We start from the raw sequence: 23,687 nt of genomic DNA on the forward strand, positions 1-23,687 counted from the left end.
AGAGCTGTTTCTGAGGAAGAGAAGTGGGTTAGGGTATTTGTGAATTCTGGCAAACCTGATACTTGTAGTTAGTACATTGAGTAAGACTAATAGCCAAATATTAGAAACTTTGGAACATAAGGAGCAGGTGGATGATTTTAAAAAGTAGATCAACACAGCGTACTTAGTATTTCTCTCTGTGTGTAGGTGCTGTTTCCTATCCATTTTGTAGCATGTAGAGATCAGACAAAGAAGTTCATCAGACTGTACATAGTTAAGAAAAATACGACCCTAGATGAGTCTTCAGTTCTCAGATTGAAAAGGCAGTTACAAGGAACAACAAAATCTAAGGATAGTTCTTTCTCTGTTCATGGAGCCCATTTATAGTTCTTATCCTGGGATTTCACTTTTTCTTTATCTTAGGTGTTCTTAGAGGCTCATTTCATTTATGTCTCCTTGTTTTCAATGATTTATATCTTATTTGTTGGTATGCATTGTGCTTTTAGAGGAACATACTTGACAGAATTTTCTTTAGGAAAGGTTCTGCTATTCCCTGATTTCTCTCTGGATTGTCCTTGATTCCATAGTCCTTGGGATCTTTTTCAGAAGAAGTCAAAATGCTCAGTATAGTATAGAGGGTATAATTTATTATTCTCAAGGGATGGAAGTGGGCAGTAGTCAAAGAGTCCGTCCTGGAGTAGAACATTATTACTGGGTAAGAGAGTTCAGTGCAAACTGGGTGATGGTGGTGCACACCTTTAATCCCAGCACTCGGGAGGCAGAGGCAAGTGGGTCTCTGTGAGTTTGAAGCCAGCCAGGGCTGTTAGACAGAAAAAAACCCTGTCTCAAAAAACAGAGAGAGAGAGAGAGAGAGAGAGAGAGAGAGAGAGAGAGAGAGAGAGAGAGAGAGAGAGAGAGAGAGAGAGATGAACTCAGTGTCCAGAGACCATTGTGCTACCTACATTTTAGGTAGGGCTTATTATTTTCAAAGTTTTAAGAACAGATAAACTTTTTGAGAGATGTTTTCTTGTTCAGGTGATTGATTGGCTGGCACATTTACACTAACTATTAAGAGGGCATGGTGTTTTATTTTTGTGCTTTAGCAGAAAACCTCTACCTAGGTAGTAATCTTACAATATCATGTCTATACCCAGGGGCAGACATGTACTCAGATCCCATTCTTGTGACCAGTTGTGAATGTCCCGTAGTTTGAGATTCTGGTTTTACAAACTCTTGATTATCTGGGAGGGTTCTTTTTAATGATTTCCAAGTCTGCTGATACCAAATGCTGGAAGTTTTTTGGTTGATTTATTGATTATATGAAAACTAATTACCTTTATTCTCTTCTGAACTAAGAATGTGAATATCTTAATTTTATTGTTTGAGATAATCTTTCTTTAGAAATTTGAAAATGTTCCATCACCTTATTTCTAGACAAATGTGTTGTAAGCCTTTACAGTCTAGTATATAACCTCCTTTCTGGGAATTTTCTAAAATTGTAATTTGAGTTTTTAAGAGTATAAGTCCAAGCTTCTATACCTCCCAACAGGCTAGGCTAGGTCTTAACCTATCAGTTACCAAATGAGTAATTAAGGAAAGTGGACAGGAGACCTATTCATTGTAGCCACAGTGTGGAAAGCAGATAAAGGAGTTCTGTGGCCCACTAGGTCTGTCTTTTGGGTGCTGAAGTGAGACTTAGGTTTAACTAGACGGCTAGAGGTAGCATAATTAAGCAGTCTGGGTTAAAAGTGGACCTGTCCTTCTTTGTCTCAGCTCTGGTTCTACAAGGTGGTTGGTCCCCTGAGGAGATTAGTCTGATATCATCTACAACATGATTACTTTAGTTCTTTAGTTTCTGGTTGTAGCCTGGCCTTCAAGGATAATTACTTTTATTGGAGAAGGGGGCTATTTGTCCAGGAAGGTTTTCGTTTTTTGAAGTCTAAGGTGACTGGAGGTTTTGGAAAACACTGTATCTTTGGCTTTAGCCTTGACAGGAATGAAATAAGTTAGGTTAGGCAGATTCAGGCAGGAATCAGAAAAAGTAAAGGACATAGATACAAAATGAAGGCAGAGATATTTTAAATCTTTTCATCCTAATGTTAGCTTGTGGGCTCGAGAGGATTTGATGTTTTCAGCAGGAGCAGTTAGCCCTCCAGTAAATGATTTGTTTGTTTCTTTTCCTTATTTATTTATTTTTATTTTTATGTTTAGTTATTGTTCATTTTTGAGGGGGGCGGTCTCTTGATCTTCCTAATCTTATCCTTTTAATGATTTTATTTTTGAAATTTTATTTCTTTAGAGCTCCCTGCTTGGTTTTCTTTTTTTTGAATTCTCTCATGAAAGCAGTGTTTCTTCCTTTTAAAGAGTTTTTTTTCCATCTCATATTGTTATTTATTTATTTCTTTTAGTAACCCCCTCCCCCTTGACTGAGGTTTCTGTCCTGCCTGGTTCCCACACTCATTAAGTCCCAAAGAAATCATACAGAAGTCTACATTAGTTATAAACTGATTGGCCTAGTAGCTCAGATTTCTTATTAACTCTTATAACTTATATTAGCCCATTATTCTTATCTATGTTAGCCACGTGGTTCGGTACCTTTTTCGGCAAGATAGTCACATCTTGCTTCCTCTGTGACTGGTCACAATTGTAGACTAGGACTTACTTCTTCCCAGAATTCTACTATTATCATTGACTCGCCTCTACTTCCTGTCTGGTTGTCCCGCCTACATTTCCTGCCTGGCTACTGGCTAATCAGTGTTTTATTGAAATACAATTGACAAGGGTACAAACCATTGTCCCACAGCACCCCCTCCCTGTTTGTTTCTTTTCATTAGTTTGCTGGTAATTCTTAGCGCACCATGTTTTAAGGGTTGCAAAGTTCCAGAACTAGAACCTCTGAGCATGTAGAAATAGTTTGTTGTGTTGAATCTGACCTGCATGACCTGCTTTTGTTGGAGAATTTGTGCATCTCTTTTGATCACATTGCCTATAAAACACCAAGGATTGTTATAAAACACCAAGGATTGTTCCTTCCTTGGTAGTAATCTCATAGAGTGAGCTGGATATGAGTCTCTCCTCTTCCAAGCATCCGGGATGACTGTTGTTTAAAACAGGATACGAAAGATGACAGTAAAATGCTTCAATTATTTCTTTATGCCTTGAGGAGGAAGAAGTATGTAGAGGGCAAAGTTGGGAGGTGGGTCACATATCACAAATTTTTAGACTGATATTCCTGGAGTGACTAATATGCCTACCTTTAAAGTTGAGTGGGAGATAGACAAAATGAAGGCAAATATGTCAGACTTTTGTCCTGCTTTAGTTACCTTGTGGATTCAAATGAGAACCAGTGCTTATCGGCAAAGGCAACTTTTAAATACTTACTCTAATAATGTTTGTTACAACTTTGATTGACTTTAAATGAAACATAATTGTGACTCATTATTTTCCTTCTTTTAGCATTATCTGCGTACCAGAGGTACTACAGTTTACAGTCTGACTACTGGAAGGTTGGTGCACATTTTCATGCTTATTTCCTATTTGTTTTTTTTTTTTTTTTGGTAGATTATTGGTTGTTATAAAAAATATTAGAGCTCTTTCTGTGACTACTTGAAAATGTTACTTCTGCAGGAAAGAGACTAGAAAAGGGAAATCAGTATTGTTGGGTTCACAGGGGGTCATGCAAAGATGGTGAACAGACCACCCAAATCTGTTAAACCAGAGGCAAACTTTATTCCAGAAAAAAAAATCTCCATGGAGCACAAAAAGCTTATCCAGAGATGGGCTTGTATGGCTGTGGCAATGGGCAGTTTTTCAACTCCCCATTTTATAGCAAGAAGCAAACATATTAGAAATGAACAGAAAAGAAGAATTTTTACAATCTTGAGGTAAAACTCAGATACAAATTACTTTTTTCCCCTACAATCTGGGTTTTTCAGTTGAACTAGTGTTTGTATTTAGCCCATTGTTTCTCCCTGGCACTTTCTGATGGTGTTTACTAAAGGTCTGCACTCCCCTGGTACTGCCTGTTTTGCCTCGCAGGGAAGGGCATTATGGGACAATGCACAACCAAGAAGTTAGGTACATCCCATCATTTTAAAGGTTAACTCAGCTCACATCAGTTGCTGGTCATGAGTGGTTGGGGGTTATCCAAAACCTGGCCCTCAGTTTGCAGAGGTGTGCTTCAGCCTTGCAGACAGAGGTATTGGGTGTAAAGCAAAGTAACCCACTGTTAATAGTTAATCCTTAAGCTGCCAAGAAAGCTGCTGACCTTCTGCTCTCTTTCTCCTAGGTTTACAACTTTATATTTGTTTCTACATTCTTATTTCTGAAGCCTACATTTCTATATTCTTCTTCTTGTACTCTTCAAGTATCATTTTGTTTGTTGTCTTTTATTTAACTACTTTGTATTTTAATTAAAAAGAATTAGATTGCTCACGTTTTTTGACCAAAGATTAAATAAGTGAAAAAATTAAACACAGCCAACTAGCAGCTTTCACTTCTCAAGTGCTTGGATTACTCATTTGTGTGGTGCTGAGGATTGAACCCAGGGCCTTGTACTTGCTAGGCAAGCACTCTACAACTGGGCTACATTTTCACCTCTTTGTTCATATATTTGTCCTCTTGCACTCTCCTTTTGAGTGGCATGTTTAGATAGATGATTTGCCCACTTCTTGATTGGATTGCATGAAATTTTGCTAAGAAATTTCAAGTCCCTATATATTCTGGATATTAATTATTGGTCAAATGAATAGTAGGCAAATATATTTCTCATTTTGTAGGTTGTTTTGTTATTTTTTTTCCCTCCTGTAATAGGGTTTCTCTGTGTAGCCCTGGTTATCCTGGAACTTGCTCTTTAGACCAGGCTGATCCTAAACTCAGAGTTCCTATTTACTGCCTCCGCCTCCCCAGTGCTGGAATTAAAGGCATGTGCCACCACAGCCTTATTTTGTCACTCTTAGTGATTGATTCCTTTGCTATGCAAATCTTTTATGCCTTTTCCTGACTTTAGTTTCCTCTGCATTATCCTCAAAATTGTTGCCTATCCTAATGCCATTGTATGTACTAGCGTTCCTCCTGAATTTATTTTTCTAGTAGCTTCATAGTTTCAGGTCTGAAATTTAAGTCTTTATTTAATTTTGAGTTGATTTTTGCACAGGGTTAGAGATAAAAGTCCAATTTTAATCATCTGCATAGAATAGAATCTTAATGAGGTTACCTTTTTTCTGGTGATGTTTTTGGTTCCTTTGTGGAGAATCAGTTGCTTATTAATTGCATGGTTTTATTCCTGGGATCTCTTACCTTTGTGTACATTGCTAATCCCTACTGTAGCTCTAAAGCATAATTTGAAATCAACTACACCTCATCTTTGTTATTAACTAACTTTCAGATATCATTTTTTGATGGGGGGGGTCTTCGTGTGTCTTTATGAGTTTGCATTTTCTCTATTTCATTGTTACTTTGAAGAGATGTCTGCAGTCTGTGAATTACTTTGGGTAGTTTGTACATTTGGCATTATTGTTGCAGTCCATGGAGATAGATGAAACATCTTTCTACCTTCTGGTGTCATCATTTTCTTTCATTAGTGTTTTTGTAATTTTCATGGTGAATGTCTTTTACTTCTGTAGTTAAATTTTTTCCTAGGTAGTTTTTTGTTGTTGTTGCTTATTGTAAATTGGATTGCTTTCATTATACTTCCTTAGCCCCCTGGTATGGGTGTGTGGGTGTGTGTTGTGGATCGGGGCCAGAGTAGGATATTGGATACCTTCTTTTTTCTTTTCCTTTTTTCGATACAGGGTTTCTTTATAGCTTTGAGCCTGTCCTGGAACTAGCTCTTATAGACCGGGGTGCCCTTGAACTCAGAGATCCACCTGCCTCTGCCTTCTGAGTGCTGGGATTAAAGGTGTGCACCACCACTGCACAGCCCTGGATACCTTCTTTAATTCTCTCCAACTTACTCTTTTGTGGTGAGATCTCTCATTGAACCTGGATCTTACCATTTTGGTTAAGCTGGCTAGTAAGTGAACTCCTGGGATCTACTTTGTTTCTGCATACTAGTGCTTGAGTTACAAGCATATGTGGACATTCCCAGCTTTTTACGTGAATACTGTGGATTTGACCTTAGATCATCACACTGTCACAGTACATACTTTTACCCACTGAGCCATCTCCTTGGCCCCTCATTATTTAAGCTTAACAATATTTGTTATTACTGTGTTAAAATGATACCAGTATCATATAAGATGGTATTCTCTCATTCTATTGTGCTGGGTTGAACCTATTAGTAACAGCCTTAGAGTTACTAAGTTACAAAGTAACAGCCTTAGAGTACCAAAATGCACCAGTGTCACATTAAAGAAAAGAAATTAGACAACTTGCCCTTGAAGTAATTTTACCAAGAGGGAACCTAGATATGAATTCTCTACTCTCTCCCTGAGTCTTTGTCTCTTGTCTACTTGTCTGAATCTTCCTGTCTGGATGATGGGCTCTGTGTGTGTGTGTGTGTGAGTGAGAGAGAGAGAGACAGAGACAGAGAGACAGAGACAGAGAGACAGAGACAGAGAGAGACAGAGAGACAGTGACAGAGACAGAGAGGGAGGGAGGGAGAGAGGGAGAGAGAAAGAGACCCTAACAAAAGGGTCTCTGTATTAACTGACCAGCATAGAAAGCATCACATGGGTAATAAGTTATGAGGGATACTTACAGAACTTTTTAACAGGCTTTTTATAAAGGATAAGATGTTACTAATTACAGTGGGCCCACATAACTAACAAACAACTGCTGTCAAACAATAGCCATATGCTGCTTCTGACGTTTTTGGTCGCTATTTGTTTTATAAGATTGCTTTCAGTCTATTTTTGCTTTTAACAAATAACTACCATAACACACATGCATATATGTATACATTGCTCTCCTGGGTTAGCAACATGAAGTAGAGCTTAAAATTACAGCTATGTCCATTATCTTATGTTGTTAAATGGGAAATCCATGACAAGTAAGGTTGGTTGTTAAATTGTTCTCTTAAATGTTAAAGATACAGGTAGAATGAAGAGTAGGATAGCAGTCTTAAATCATAAGTGACCTCAAGATGTATTATTAACTGGCTGTAAGGTCCAGCAAAAGTTTCAGTCTCCTAGAATGTAGGACATATTTTTATAATAGTACATTGTCACATTTTACAGCCTTACTTAGTTCAGTTATCAGTTCTAATAATCTTTAAAAGTCTTTAGGTTATTTTGTATATAAGAGTCATATCACCTGCAAAGAGGTGGAATCTGACTTCTTTCCTTTCTGCTAGTCTTGTTTCTTCACCTAACCTGGCTAACACTTCCATTGTGTTATATGAAATAAGAGTGGTCATGCTCATTTGGTTCTAGATTTTTGAGGAAATGCTTTTATTTTGAACCTATTCAGTATAATACTTTACAATTTGTTTATGATAATACCTTCTGGGCTCATTTAAATTCTTAACCAGTTTGTCTCGAATTATTTATTTACTTATTTTTGGTTGTTGTTGAAAAAGACTATCCTTAAAAAATTTAGCTAACATTTTCTCTTGTCAAAGAAATTAGCCAGTGGCCTGGGGATGTGGCTCAATTGGAGGAGTGCTTGACCAGCATATACAAACCTTTGGTTTCATTCCTAGCATAACATAAATTATGTGTTGGTTCAAGCCTGTCACTCCAGCATTTTGGAGGTTGAGGTCAAAAGATCAGACATTCAAGGTATAGGGGGTTTGAGGACAGCCTAGGCCTCATAAGACCCCATTTTAAACAAACGAAAACGACAACCTACAAAACCTTAATCCTCATAGAATGAAGAATAAATGTTGAACATCACTAGTGATCGGAGAAATGTAAATGAAACTCTGTTGGGATTCTCTCTCACCCTAATCAGAGTAGAAGTCATTAGAAGGAAGTAACAAAAAATGCTGGTGAGGAGGAGACAGAAGGACAACCCTTGTACACTTCTGGGAATGTAAACTCATTCTGGCATTATGGAGATATAGACCTACCATATGATCCAGCTATACTATTTCTCTGTATTTACTCAAAAGACTTAAAGTCTACATATCACAGGGAATCTTGTGTGACTAAAACACTGTAACATTGTTCACAGTAGTTATGGAACCAACCTGGGTATCCAACAAGAAGAGATGAATGGATATAGAAAACATGTTATCTGTACACTGAAATTTTTTTCAGTCATAAGAAAAATGAAATTACGTTCATATGAAAATGAATACAACTGGTGATAATTGTATTAAGCACATTAAATCAGTCTCTGAAAGACAAATATCTTATTTTCTCTAAATTGTATATCATAAAATATCTTTAAAATTATTTTAAAAACTGTCTTAATGCTTAATCTTAAGTGCAATCACACCTTAATTTAAAGTGTTTTTCTTTGTTATACATGAATCTTAAATTTGATAAAATATTAGATTCAGTGATACTTTAATTATGTAATATAAATTTATTTGTATGAATACATTGATTCTTTTTTTTTTTTTTTTTTTTTTTTTTTTGGTTTTTCGAGACAGGGTTTTTCTGTGGTTTTGGAGCCTGTCCTGGAACTAGCTCTTGTAGACCAGGCTGGTCTCGAACTCACAGAGATCCGCCTGCCTCTGCCTCCCAAGTGCTGGGATTAAAGGCGTGCGCCACCACCGCCCGGCCGATTCTTATTCTTTTATTCTACTTTTTTTTGTTTGTTTTTCAAGACAGTTGCTGTAGCTCTTTTTATTCTATTTCTAATTTACTTTTCTAGTATAAACTTGTTGGTTATTTCCATTCTTTTAGCTTTACTATGTTTTTGAAAGTTTGTTACTGTTATTTTGGTGTGGTTTAGCTGATTCTCTATCCCCTGTACTTCTTTGAACTGAAATTAAAACGTCTTTGAAGCCTTTTTCAAGCTCCTAAATCTCCTGGCTTCTTTTAAGAGATCTGTTTTTTGTCTTCTGCAACTTTACTATTTTTATGGGATTTCATTTTATTTATTCAGTTTTCTGCATCTGAATATTACAGTCTTCATAACTAGAAGGTTTTGTTTTGTGTATGTGTTTTTTTTTTTTAACCTACCATATTTTTAAATATCACCTAGGTCCCATTTTACCTTTCCTCTATATGCCAGGCTTTTTAGATTTATAATAAACTTGCCTATTCTTAAGTTCAGTTTTGTATTTCTGTGTCTTTGTCTTTGTAATGCATTGTTAATAATTTTTAGCGTATTCTATTTTAGGCTCATTAATCCTTTAAAATTGATATAAAATTACTCCTTCTGTTTTCTACCAGATAGGTAAAAGTTGTGCCTCTCTCCACTTGTATATCCCTGTTCCCCAAATATTTTCAATCAATAATTTTACTAAAAATCTTCCAGGGATCCAGGTTTAAATGGGAAATCTCTGTTAACTCTGTGGTGCCTAAAATGAACTGGCTGTTGAAACCAAAGCAGTGAATTGGTACTTTTACTGTTGTTTCTTAAGAAACAATCTGAAGTAGCACAGAACATCTGGTTTTCTCAATTCCATGTGAGATTCTTAAAGTTTTATCTGTTTATAGGATATACAACGGGTTGAGGTAGCCACCAGGAAGTTTATACCTAGAACCTCTAGAATGCCTTCAAATCTTTATTTGTTCTTCCTACCCCTCAAATGATCTCCAGTGAAGTCTTTTTCCTGCTTTGTATCACTTTGTGTGGAATTAGTGATGGCATGATTGGATTTTTTTTTTTAAGTAGTATAACCAAATCTGTTTTTTTTTTTTTTTTTTTTTTTTTTGTTTTGTTTTTTGAGACAGGGTTTCTCTGTGGTTTTGGTTCCTGTCCGGAACTAGCTCTTGTAGACCTTGCTGGTCTCGAACTCACAGAGATCCGCCTGCCTCTGCCTCCCAAGTGCTGGGATTAAAGGCGTGCACCACCACCGCCCGGCTCCAAATCTTTTAAGATAAAACTTCTGGCTCTGATAGTCTGAAACACGGTAAGTTTGGCAACTTACCCTGACACCCCAATTAAGGAGACAAAAGTTAGAAATTTATTTTCTATGGTTAAAAAGTTAGAAATTTATTCATGGTAGCCACTTTGGAAAGAGGAATAGATAAAGAGGTACAGCAACCCCAAATAATCATCTGGGTAATGGCATGAGCTCTAGGTTTAAAATAAGGAGAAAATGGGCTAAGAAATGTGCATAATTACGCAATTTTTGTCAAGGTATGGATCCAGCGTTTATGGACCCTTGCTCTGGTCCTCCAAGATGGTTAGAAGTCTTCAGTGCTTGAGATGACAAGGTGGTTTGCAGGTGACTATTTCTACAGGATACAGCTTTTTCCTAGTCAATAATTGCTTCCATTTGTGGGTGGTCTATCCTGCATGATTTTGTTCCTGAAATCCAAGGTAACTGCAGATGTAGGATAGTGACATCTCCGTCACTTAGCCTGGAAGGAGGTAGAATAGGTTAGTTAGGTAGAAGTCAGGTACGAGTCAGAGCCAACAAGAAACAGATTCAGAATGTAGTTAGATATGTCAGATTTTCGTCCTGTTTTCACTTGTCTTTGTGTCCAAGTAAGGAGTCAGTGCTTTTTGGCATAGCAGCTTTTTTGGCGTGTTTCATAGTTTGATATGAATTCATTTTGCAGTTGCATCTCAACATAAAATGTAATTGTTTCCAAAGATGATTATGACATATAGAATACTTGGTGTTGACTGACAGCCAAACTTGTTTCAACCTAAAATTGGGAATGAGCAACAGCTTAGTGGTACAGTAGTTGGATGGTATTTATGAGGCCACAAGGTCAACCCTCAGTACTGCCAAAGAAAACAGAAAAGACAAAAACAATAATAGAACCTTGTTGTCTTAAACTGCCTTTAGTTTAGAGCTTGTCTAATAAAAGTTTTAGAGTCTTGAATTAATTAATTAGTTGCATCAGCATTCTCTTCTGTTATCTCACATTCTCACCCTTTGTGAAAGAGTCTTTTTTTTAAGCTAGTGCTATTTATGTTCCTAGGAAAAAGATTTTATATTTTTCCTCTCAGTCTGTAGATCACAGTAAAATGAAAGTCTTCAGATATTAAACTTACTGGTACTCTACTATGGTCTATAACTTGTATTGTCTTAAAATTCTAATATTTTCAAGACTACCATGCCCATTTATGTTCAGTTTTGTTTTTTTTACAAGTTAGTGTTATTATTAGGTAGTAGTTTTCTTTTTCAGCGTGGGTCTAAGAGTTGGGACCTTGCCCATTACTATTAAATAGTAACAACAAAGTGGCAATAGTGGTTTAGGGCCTTATTAGAAAAGTATAGAAAGTGTTGTTGCAGTTATTGGTTTTTAAGTTCAGTTTTAGTTCCATAGCAAACAGCTACCCCCACCTCTGTACACATATAACCTGCTTTTGTGTGATGTTTCCCAGGAGGTTTATTTCTGTTCATTTCAGATAGGGATGGTACGCATAGAATAAGGAAACAATGTCACCCAGCTCCACCATGGCTTAATTGGGAGGACTTAACAGGAGCCTGAGTGTGATGGGTTACTTCAGGAGCATGGGCAACTACACTACCAGAGAATGGTCTTTACCCAGCAACCATTACTGTTTATGTTCTTGTGGGGCTTCTTGAGCCTTATGAACCTTCTATTCTTTCCACAGAAGAATATTAATGGGTACAGTCTTGGAATGTCTTGTGCAGGTGATCACATATCTGCCTTGATTCTAGGACCTCAGTGACTACACCATGCTCAGAGAACAGAGTTCTATAACACCTTTGTTATCAAAAAACATCCCCTAACAGTGGTAAATTAGTTACTATCAGTAACCTCAAGATTTGACAAATCATTGCCAGGCAGAGTCCATAGTGTATATATTAGGGTTCACTCTGTGTTGTACATTCCATTGTTTTGGGAAAATGTATAACTGCTTGACTCTACCATTATGGTAGCATGCAAAGTATTTTCACTGCTCTAAAAGATGTTAGCCTGTTGATTGATTTCCCCCTCACCCACAGCAACCAAAGTTGTTATTGTCTGGCTAGAGTTTTTACTTCCATTTTTTTAAAATGCTGATAGGACTCGAATCCCCTATAACCAGCTTGTTTGTGCAAAATGTCTTGAGTTTTTCAGGCCTAGAAATTCCTTAGAAGTGGAGTACTAGGGGTTTGTGGGTGGAGGAGGAGGGAAGAGGAGCACTGCTATTTTCATTTTGAAGTCATTTTCATACAACTCTGACTTGTAAGTAATCCATCCCTTCAGCCCTCTTGACTTTGACTCAAAGGAAGGGATACATTTACAAAAAGAAAAAGAGAAACTATAGCTTTTCTAGAAACTCTGTTGCTACTTCTCATCACAAACTTAAATTTTTATATTTTGGTTGTGAGCCTAGCCTTTAACGGCTGAGCCATCTCTCCAGCCCCAAACTTAATTTTTTTAAATGCACATGTATGTAGAATTTTTTTTTTTTTTTTTTTTTTTTTTTTTTTTTTGGTTTTTCGAGACAGGGTTTCTCTGTGGCTTTGGAGCCTGTCCTGGAACTAGCTCTGTAGACCAGGCTGGTCTCGAACTCACAGAGATCCGCCTGCCTCTGCCTCCCGAGTGCTGGGATTAAAGGCGTGCGCCACCATCGCCCGGCTTATGTATGTAGAATTTTAAATTGAGTTCTTTCGTATATGTTTTTCTGTGCAATCCAATCATCTTGGAACTCTCTCTGTAGCCCAGGTTGGCCTTAAACTCACAGAGATCCACCTGCCTCTGCCTCCCAAGTGCTGGGATTAAAGGCATACACCACTACTGCCAAACTGAAAACATGTAACATTTGTGATTCTGAGCATGTCTTAATTTTGCATAACAATGATTTCCAGTTCTGTCCATTTTCCTGCAGATGTCTTGACTTCATTTTTCTTTACAGCAGAATAAATTATCACTGTGTATATGAGCCACAATTTCTTTATCTGTATCTATTTTACTCATTTGTTGCTGGGTACCTAGGCTGGTTTCATCTTTTGGTTACTGTGAATAGCACAGGAATAAACATAGATGTGCAAATCCTCTGTAGCAGTGGTTCTCATCCTGTGGGTCATGACCCTTCTGGGGATTGAACGATTCTCTCATAGGGGTTGCATATCAGATATCCTGAATATCATATATTTACATTGCTACATAGCAGTAGCAAAATTACAGTTATGCATTAAGAACAAAAATAATTTTTTAATTTGCAGGTCACCACAACATGAGGAACTATATATTAAAGGGTCATAGCATTAGGAAGGTTGAGAACCACTGCTCTATGGTATTTTGACTTAGAGTTCTTTGGATATTTATTCAGGAGTGATATAGCTATTGTATGGTAGTTTTATATTTAGGTTTTTGAGAAACTTCCTGCTGATTTTCTAGTGGCTACTGAAGTTATACTTTCACCAGCAGTGGAAAAAATTCTTCTTTACCTACATCCTTATCAGCATTTGTTATCATTGGTTTTTTTTGATAACACATTCTTCCTGAAGTGAAATGGAATCTCAAGGTAGTTTTCCTGATGACTGAAGGTGTTGAACATATTTTCAAGTATTTGTTGATCATTTGAGAATTATTTCTTCAGTTCACTAACCCATTATTGACTGAATTTGTTGCCTTTTTATGGCTAATTTTTAGTTTTTCACTTATTTTAGGTATTAAATGTGTAGTAGTCTGAGACACCTCTTCCTGTGCACCTGTTTCCCCTCCTCCCTGCCCAATCTGTAAGCTGTCCTTTACTCTATACAACTCTTTTGTTGTATAGAGGCCTTTAAACTTAGGTAATCCCATTTGTCAGTTGAGAGGGGGTGATTATTTTCTGTGCTATTGAGCCTTTCAGAAATTCCTTGCCAATACCTGTACCTCGGGGAATTTACTTACTTTTTTTTTTCCTGGAAATTAAGTTCAAGGCTTTTATTCAGATGTTAGTATATTTATTCAAGCCATCCTTTTGTATAAGATTAATATTTTTTTTGTAGAGATGTCAGTAGTACTTTGTTGAGATAATAGTATTTTGTGAGGGAATATATTATATTTCAGGGTTTATAGCAAATCCCATTCAGAGATCAGTTTGTAGAGATATGAGCTAAGTGTCCTCAGCTGAGATGTTCTTTTCTCTTTATCTCACAGGTATTCTAGAGGTATAGGTACTCAACCTGTTTCATTAACTCTTAATGTTCATACCTTGGCATCTACTAGGGTCTTAGGACTTTCAGAGGTGAAGGGTTAGTGAGGGTCAGAAAATTCTTCTAGCACATAATATTTGTCAAGTTCCTTCAGCTTAAATAATCAGTATGCTAAGATGTAAATGGAGACTCTACTTTGGGGTTTCCTGGCCACCTAGACCCAAATAATCATATAAAAACTGTATTAACTACAACACTGTTTGGCCAATGGCTCAGGCATATTCCTAGCTAGCTCTTATATCTTAAATTAACCCATTTCTATTAATTTGTGTATCGCTATGAGGCTGTGGCTTACCGGTGACTCCGCCTTCTTTCTCCCTGCATTCAATTTAGTTTTCCCACCTAGCTATATTCTGCCCTGCAATAGGCTAAAGCATCTTCTTTATTAACCAGTGGTAATAAAACATATTCACAGATAAAGAGAGGAATCCCACATTACTAAGATGTTGCATTTTGAGGGTGGTGTATTCTGAACTTAGTTATTGCTGTCAGCTATGATTTACAGCTAATCACCAAATGTTTGAATATTTTTTGTCACTGTTACTAAAAAATGAAACTTAGCTCTTAGTTAATAGACGGGGTAATGTCTCATACTGATACTGGGTCACACATGGGAACTAAGCACAGCTTTAAATGATGGTTGATTAGATTTAGTGAGTCTTTGGGTATCTGCTGTATTGGGATATACTATGCTATATTACAACAAGGAATACACACATTTAATTGCCACTTTTTTGTTTTTGTTTTTTCCTTGAGATAAATTCTTAGTGTGTATTACTCAAGCTGTCTTAGAATATGCTGTGTAGATCAGGCTGGCCTTGACCTTGACAGTAGTAATCCAGTTGGCCTCTGCCTTCTAAGTGCTGTCATTATCAACATGTGCCATCATTTCTGCCTCACATTCCTGTTTTTATCATTTTTGTTTGAAGTTCAATTGGTACACAAATAACAAAACCAAAGACAAATAGCTAAAAGTGAGCTTTGGAGGCTGACCTAGTCAATCCCTATATCTGCTGCTTAGTATTTATTCATCTCCTTGAGCATTTGCTTTTCTTCGAGCCTTAGTTCTTTTTATTTTATAAATGAGACTGTCTGCCTCATGAGGTTGTTAGTCTTAGAAAATATTGCCATTCTGAACAAAACTAAGTTCTTGTTAAGCAATGGTATCATGATACATTGTGCTAAGAACAAATTTAAAAGTTAGAGATACTTGTTGGGATTCAATTATTGTTTCCTGTAGACCACCTTGACGGGTTATGCTGTCTAGGGTTTGTAACCCGCCTGGCTGGTCAGTTATTCCAGGGTCACGGAGAGGCACCACCTGAAAGACATACATAGGCTGATTAAGAGGAAGGAGGCTAGGCATATTTGTCGAAGCCTCCGTTTATTAGAGTCATGGTTACAGCTTATATAGCCCCTGGATGAGGAGCTTGGGGGGCTGGGGCACGGGATCTTGCCACGTGGTCCACGCCGGTCACGTAGGCCAAGAGGTTACGATCGGTCAGGTCACGATTCCTTGGTCAGGAAGTCACAAGTTGACACACCTAGTTCTCTAGATAGTTTGGAATGTGAGGCTGGTTCCGTTAACAGATAGCTCTCTATTAACAGTTAATTTGGGTATGGGATAGGCTTTGTCAATAAAACTATTCTCAATACAATTGGAAAGTGAAGCCCTCTGCAAAAACTCCTCACGGCGGTGCTTCCTGTAAATTTTGGGGGGACACGGCTCCTGACAGTTTCCATCTTCCAAGAAAGTAGTTGTCTTTCAGGTTTTGACTTTATAGATAATGCATTTCGTGACTCTTAATTGTTCCTATATTGGGAGTATCTATATTTTTCTTCCTGTATCATATATTACATTTTTTTTTTGAGAATTGGAGAAATACATTTTATTTTAGTTAGTTTTGTACAGCCTCTTCAGTATTGTTCAGAGGATGGAATAGGAAATGAATGATTTTGATTAAAAACAGTTCTAGCGAAATTAAAGAAAATTAAATACCAATTTTCAAAATGAATGTTGAGACCTTCTTAACTCTTCAATCCCTTAGTCACATATAATGTTCTCATTTGGAAAATTGGGGGTAATGAGGATATAATGAAAGTAAATTACCACATTATTAGATTTTACAATGTAGTTAAATGTTTTTCAGTGTTTTTAGAAGGCACATCGACTTTAAAGGAAATGAACAATATAGTCCTAGGAAAATTTTTATTATTAAAAATTCTTGTGCAAAAAATTATCTACCTGTTTACATTTGGGGTTTTAAACTTAAACCACCCACTCTTTTTCTCAAGTTAGTGTTTTATAACTATTGTGGGCTGTGTGCTCTGGTTCCTTACACTTAGGGCAAGATGACTCTGAGAAGTGTTCCACACTATTTGTCAGAGATTTCCAGCAAGATTGAGTCCCAGTTGCTAACAACCATAATCAGCTCAACAGTGCATCCTGTATTGACCTCCTTTCTTCCTAACATCTTCATTTCCTTACAGGTGTTCAGCTAGGTCAACTCACCAAATAAACTACTAACTAGTGCTAAAACCTTTAGTTAATGGTATACTTCTTAGAAAATATAACAGCATAATTGAAAAAGAAGCAATTTAATAAGTTTCAATATTTTTTGAGATTTATTTTTATTTTATGTGTTGGTGTATTGCCTGCATGTGTATCTGTATACTATGTATGTGCCTGATCCCTAAGGAGACCAGAAAAGGGGATTGTATCTCCTGGAACTGTTGTAGTTATAGATGGTTGTGAGCTGCCATGTGGTGCTGGGAATTGAACCCAGGTTTTCTGGAAGAACATATGTTTTAAATAGCTGAACCATCTCTCCAGCGCATAGTTTAAATTTTTATAAAGATAATTTATTTTAACATTTTTATGTGCATTGGCGTGAAGGTGTCAGATCCCCTGGAATTGAAGTTACAGATAATAGTGTACTACCATGTGAATGGCTGGAATTGAACCCCAATCCTCTGGAAGAGCAGCCAGTGCTCTTAACCACTGAGCTATCTCTCCAGCCCCAGTTTTATTTTTATTTTTTTTTAAATTTTTGAGACAGGGTTTGAAAAACCCTCGTTTTCAAGGGCAGTGTGAGAAATCCCCCAGTCTCAATAATTCAGGCCAACAGATGCAATCAGCAAGAGGTGTCTTTATTGATTACACAGGCACCTGAGGGTGCAACAGTAGCTTACGCCAACTGCCCACCCCAGGCAAATTCAAACAACCATATTTATAGGGAAAAATGATTACATAAGAGGGTAGTATAGCACAAGCATTTCATTGACTCTCAAATTGGTGGGCTTAGCTTATCCTGGGAATAGCCCCATGTCTATTCTCGAATTTCCCCAAAAAACCATAAAGACAGATAAAACACGCTGTAGCAAGTTGGCAATTAGATAGGATGTCTTGGGGGATGGAGTATCCCTCTCCTTAGCCTAGTCAGTGAGTCTGCAACCCATAGATATCCAGTTTTAGCATCGGCTGAGCCCGGGGGCACAGCTAAATTTTCAGTAGAATTTAACATAGTATGTGGGCATGGGGGTCTTTCAAGTATGGGGGGTCTTTCAGATTTATGTGTAGTTTTTGGTGCCTGTCCTGGAACTAGCTCTTGTAGACCAAGCTTGCCTTGAACTCACAGAGATCTGCCTGCCTCTGCCTCCCGAGAGCTGGGATTAAAGGCGTGTGCCACCACCACCCGGCCCAGTTTAAAATTTTTTTAATGCTTAGAAAGCAGAGACATTTAAGAGAACAATTTAAGAGAAATTTTGAGAAAAGGACAGTTTGAAAGCTTGACTTTTAGAAAAGATTTACTAAAACAGCTTTGCATCATTTTTGGTATAGTATATATGTATGCTCAAACATTTGCCATTTGTATAAGATGAGTATGATTAAGTGTGGTGGTACATGTCATCCACAAAACTAAAAGAAAACAAAACAACAGCAAAAACCTAAAAGTAATTAGCTATTTGGATATGAGAGAGAGATAAAATGGATAAGAGTAAGTATAGCTCCTGTTTTTTAAACTACAAAAAGAAATCAGTGGTTAAACCCATAAATGTAATTCAGGAGGTGTTGCTTTGCTATCAAATTCTTTTATTAGTGGTAAAATTTGTTGTGGAGTTATATTATGAATTCCTGTTGAATTTTAGCGCTGCTCCCAACCCCCCTGTGGCAGTGAAGGGGCGTAGTCGATTGATAACCAGACTAGCTCAATTCAAAAGATTTTAATAATTGAGGGAAAACTTTCACAGAAAGCATATATACATGTGCAAATAGGAAAAAATAAGATAGTACAATCGAAGCATTTTCTTTCCTCTGAAGAATAGATGTTTATGTTTAATTTGCTGATTGAATTCTACTAGTTGATTTTTTTCCCCCTAGAATTGATTAGACAGAAACCAGAATATTTTTCCAAGTTGATTGGATTTTATGCCATCTGCTTACTTATAATTGTCATTTTAGTGTTTGAAAAATATATTGTAAATATATTGTTTCATAGCATAAGAATTTTAAGAGCTTAAAACATTGTGAATACCATGTTTTGCCCCAACAGTATAATATACATTTCATATAACTATTTGCCTTAAAAGTCTCTTTTTCCTTTCTTTATAGAATGCTGCATTTTTATACGGTCTTGGTTTGGTCTACTTCCATTACAATGCATTTCAGTGGTAAGTTAACATGTCATACAGAAAATTGACTCCAGTTGTTTCCAATAATTAGCTTGTTTTATTTATATTTTCTGGTTTGAGAGAGTGTGTGTTAAATAAAATGTTGCTGTTAGTAAATCTTTTCTTCTGTTTTCAGTAATCTCCTGAGATAATTAGATTGTTTCTTCAGAAGTATTGACCTACCTTAGTTTATTTAGAATTGTTTGTGTTTTTAACTATTTATGCTATAAGATCCTAGTCAAAGAGGGTTAGAAAAAGGAAAAATTTTCAATTTCTCCATTACTCATTGTTGGCTGGTGACCCCTAGGTTATTTGAACTGCAGAATGAATATGATTAAACTTAGATCCCAAGATCTGCAGAAGAAATATCCATGATGGCTAGTATTTTATTTTTATTTTATTTTTTTACTTTCTTTGACTTTGGAAAGTTAGTTATACACTGGGTAGCATACTGCAACTTTTAGTAACTGAGTACCAGATTAAAAGTTTGTTCTGTCTCTCTTATAAAATATAAAGTTACGATAGTAGCACCTAAGTTTGAATAGACTGTCAAATGTAGGACCCTGCTACTGTGACCCTCTTTCTGTCACTGCTTTTTTATCAGACAAGACAGAAGTGTGCTCTAATGGAAAGAATATAGAATTTGAGTAGAGAGATTCATACTCTAACTTCAGAAACGATCAAACTACTGTATAATCATTTGCCTTTTAGAAAATTTTGAAGGTCACCCAAGAATTGTATGTTTTCTAAACTATAAAGCCCTGTGTTGGTATTTTTAATTTAAAGTGTTTCTGATTTTTGTTCTAGTTTCTTCTGTGTGCTAGTTTTTTAAGCTAAGTGGGTATGGTTGAAATCCTTAGGAAGGGGATTGCTTTCATTGGCCAAAGATTACAATTCTGTCATATACTCCATGTGTATGCTTATATTATTATTGAAGTTTTGCATGAATTGACAATGATATCCTCCATCTTTCTTAAAAAGGAAACTTTAGACATGGGTGACATTTGTTAATTTTCTTCTGTCTTAGCTTTTAGCTTTTTTGGTTGGCTTTTGATCCTTTAAGGAAATATCACATGTTAAGGGTATACCTTTGTGCTCTAATAATTTTAAGCATCCAGAAGAACATGACTTTGCTTTGTCAACTTTATAAAGCTATGATTATCTTTATAAAACGTCACCTTTTTAAACATTTATTTTTAACTTTTTGAAATTAAAATAATCACACCGTTTCTCTTTAGCCCTTTCTCCATGCACCTCCCCCCCAAAAAAATAATAAACAGAAGAATAAGTGGGGGGAAAAACAACTCAGTGATTTACTATGTAGTCCTGGCTAGCCCAGAATGTTTCCTAAGTAGACAGTGCTTAGATCACTCCATCTCTTTCTTCCCAGTGCTGGGATTACAGGCATAAATCACCATACCAGGGTTGAGATTTTTTTAAGTTACTCCTTCCTTTACGGCAATCCTAAATTAAACTTCTCTCTTTGTTGCTTTTTTATTGCTGTATAAGACAGCATGACCAAGGCAATTTATAGAAGAGTTTATTGGGCTCTTAAAAAAAAAAAATCAAAGTATCACTTTGTAATGCAGGCTGTCTTTAAATTTAAGGCAATCTTCTTGTCTCAGACTCTGGTGACATCACAGATGCGCATAGGCATCTATCTGTGTCTTTTGGTTCATATTTGTAGTGGTTCTCTTGGGCACATTGGTAAATCTTTATGGTTCATTGGAAATAATGTAAGAAAAAAGTAAGGAACTCTCCAGTTTAAGAATGGATATTTTTATGTCACAAACCTATGGTTAACTCAGAGCTTACCTCTTCATTGAAGGTAAGAACAAAATTAGTAATGAAGTTGTTATTACTTAATAAGTTCATGACCATGCTAGTTTTGATTCATAATATATAATTTCTACATTATTCAGTTGATTTCAGAAATGAAACTGAATAAAGGGGACAAGGCAATGTTTAAATAAGTGCCTTCTGTTGATCTATTCTTAGTCCACCACCATTTTCTTATGTCTTAAATTTCAGTGCTTCGACTACTTCGTGAATAATACACCTTAAACCTTTGTCCATAAAGTCTCCCTGGTGATGTGTTTTTACTTGCTTGCTGGTCAACACCCTTCTCTCCCCCAAGTCTACATCTCTTGTTTATACTTTAGCTTGCTTTGGTATTGCTTGAACAATTGCAAACAGAAAAGCACACAATAGTGTTTGATGAAAGTTTCAGAGTACAGACTGATTTGACAGTAATTTATTTAGATTGAATTACTTTATGCTCTGTTACATGTTTCATGATAAATATCGACTGCTATTAGGAACTTCTGGTTGAACACCAAATTCTTTGAAATTTGTTGAGAAGTGTTGTTAGAAAAGTTTTTTTCCCTTTAATTATCTGTACAAAGAGATGTCTCAGAATATTGTAATTTTTGTACAGGTAGAATTTAAATAAGGTTTGTATTTGGTAACCTCTTGGCATTTGATGAGACAATATCTTACAATGCGTCTAAACAACATGCATGTTTTAGGTTGGTGATACTAATATATTATTACTTTATTAACTGTGTTTTTACTGTTAACCTGTTTCTTGACAGATTATGCTCTTCATTTTTTCGGTGGGAGTTTTGTTTTTGGTGGGTCTGTTTCATTTAATTACATTCATTAACTTCTCTAGTTTTAGCAACAGCCTCTTCTTAGGCAGAGGAGCCCATAGTTGGTTACTAATACATTAGAGCAATTGTTAGATCCTCATTTGAATTCTGACTTTTCAGCTCTATTATTATTAATACTCAGAAATCTAGGAGTTTAAGGTGAGATGTCCAGATTGGAAAATAAAGACATGGAAACTCATGATTATGTGCAATGGTCTCTTAAAGGAGTTCTTTTATTTGTACATGCTTGTGTGCATGAAAATGGTCAATTGCTCGGGTTACTTTGAAATAAAGATGTCTTCATAGGAAACCTATATCCTCAAGTGAGAGTATAAAGAGAAAGGGGAAATTTAGATGGGCAGAAAAAGATGAGGAAAATTAACTCTTGAAAGTATAGGCCTGGAGGGATGGCTCAGCCGTTAAAGGCTAGGCTCACAACCAAAAATATAAGAGTTCGGTTCCCAGCACCCACGGCTGTCCCTCCAGGTACCAAAAAAAAAAAAAAAAAAAGAAAGTATAATTAAAGAAATAGAAACTTTTCCTTTCAGTACAGGTTTTAGCCATATCCTTACATGCATATCTAAGATGTGTATATCTTTATCACCTATCTCTGGCATTTTCTGTTAGTATACTTTCAATCAATATCAGTGTTGCCTCACTGTGGCAAACGTAAGCGATACATAGTTCCGTGCTACTTGCATAGATTTTGAAATTTAGGTTTCCAAATGTAATTGACAACTATGATAGGTTATCAAAAGGGATTAATTGAGAAGGTGGAGATGAGCTTTAAAGGACAGATGTTAACACATTACTTGTACAGCTTTTTAGGATTCATTTCTACAGCAGTCAGTACTGTATGCTCTTAAGGGAGAAGGAATTTCTGCTCTCCTGTATGGTCATTTCACTGAATGTAGTAGGGGAAAAGATGGGTGGTTTTAGTGACGATTTTAAAGCATTCTGATAAGATGAAAGAAATTAGGGGAAAAAATAAACCTAATGCAGTTTTGATACCATTGTTCCCAAGGCTTGTCTGGCATTGAGTCTGATCAAAACCTCTATTTATTGGTTATTTTTGAGCTATTAAACAAACATGCTTTTAGTTTGAAATTTTATTATCAATAAATAGTTGATGTTAACATACACTGAGTTTATTAAATAATCTCTTTTGGGGAAACAAAACTTGCACATTTAAGGCAGTTCTGACAATATATAGTTTACTAGTGAGACAGATGACCAGAGAGAATTTGTAAGGGTTTTGATTAGTTAAACTTCAGGGGAATTAGGGGCTAAATATTTAAATTTTGCAGTACAGGAGGGGAAAATGTGCCCTGCTTATTGTAATGGTGATTGAAGATTTTCTAAAGAGGGCTAGAGAGAGGAGGGAGGTGATTCACTAGCAAATGTCAGCACATGCACCTGCAATGTGCTTTTTCTAACTAAGCCTCACATTTCCTTCCTCTTCTAATTCAACCTCAAATGATCCTTGTAGCCCAGTTCTTGTCCAAGTTTATTTTGTCCAAGTTTATTTTTTGTGCTAATCACACTACATTAGCATTCCCTAAAGAGGCCAGAAGGTGGTTTTTTTATTTTTTATTTTTTTTTTGGTCACTTTACTTTGTTCATGACATTTCCTGTTTGAACTGTTTTCCTGTTTGAACTGTTTTCTCTTTGCTTTTCCATCTTCGAAAATCTTACCCACCTGTCTCTGGTTAATTCATCAATTCTTTCTAATTTTCTCTTAAAAAGAGCCTGTAAATTTCTGAATGTATATGTATGGGAGTACATATATATTGTATATGTGTATTTTACTATTAACTTAGAGGTAGACTATTCTTTAATTTGTATGAAAAATTATGTAATTTCTTCATTTCCCCTTTATTTTTGAGGAAACACTCTGAACATAGCATTATTATCCCTAGACACTTCAAGTTTTGTTATTTCTCTTTACAAATATTCCAAAAATGTGGAAGGGACATTCTGTTAGAATTGTTTGCTATAGATCTAAATGATTGTGTCGCTCTTTCTCTCTCTTCCCCTCTCCCCCTCCTTTCTTTGTAGTATGATTTTTCTAGAAATCTGTTTTAAAAGTTACCATTCTTTTAAAGTATATTTAGCACATGTGTGTTTTTGTGGAATTAGTGCTATTGGGGATTTAGATTTATATAATTTTCTTTTTAAACTTATGATTAAATGAAACAATTCTTTAGCTCCCA

General features: G+C 36.2%; 1 protein-coding gene across 10 annotated transcripts in view; it reads left to right on the forward strand.

The window, feature by feature from the left end:
• Positions 1-23,687, forward strand: part of Kdm6a (lysine demethylase 6A) — a 145,450-nt gene that overhangs the window by 36,084 nt on the left and 85,679 nt on the right. For all 10 annotated transcript variants that reach the window (XM_057759296.1, XM_057759299.1, XM_057759297.1 and 7 more), the window contains exons 4-5: positions 3,436-3,485; positions 18,765-18,823. In XM_057759296.1, coding sequence (XP_057615279.1) covers positions 3,436-3,485; positions 18,765-18,823 — 109 coding nt within the window. The remainder of the gene's footprint in view (positions 1-3,435; positions 3,486-18,764; positions 18,824-23,687) is intronic.

The sequence above is a fragment of the Chionomys nivalis genome, chromosome X (genome assembly GCF_950005125.1).
Source record: "Chionomys nivalis chromosome X, mChiNiv1.1, whole genome shotgun sequence".
Classification (NCBI taxonomy): domain Eukaryota; kingdom Metazoa; phylum Chordata; class Mammalia; order Rodentia; family Cricetidae; genus Chionomys; species Chionomys nivalis.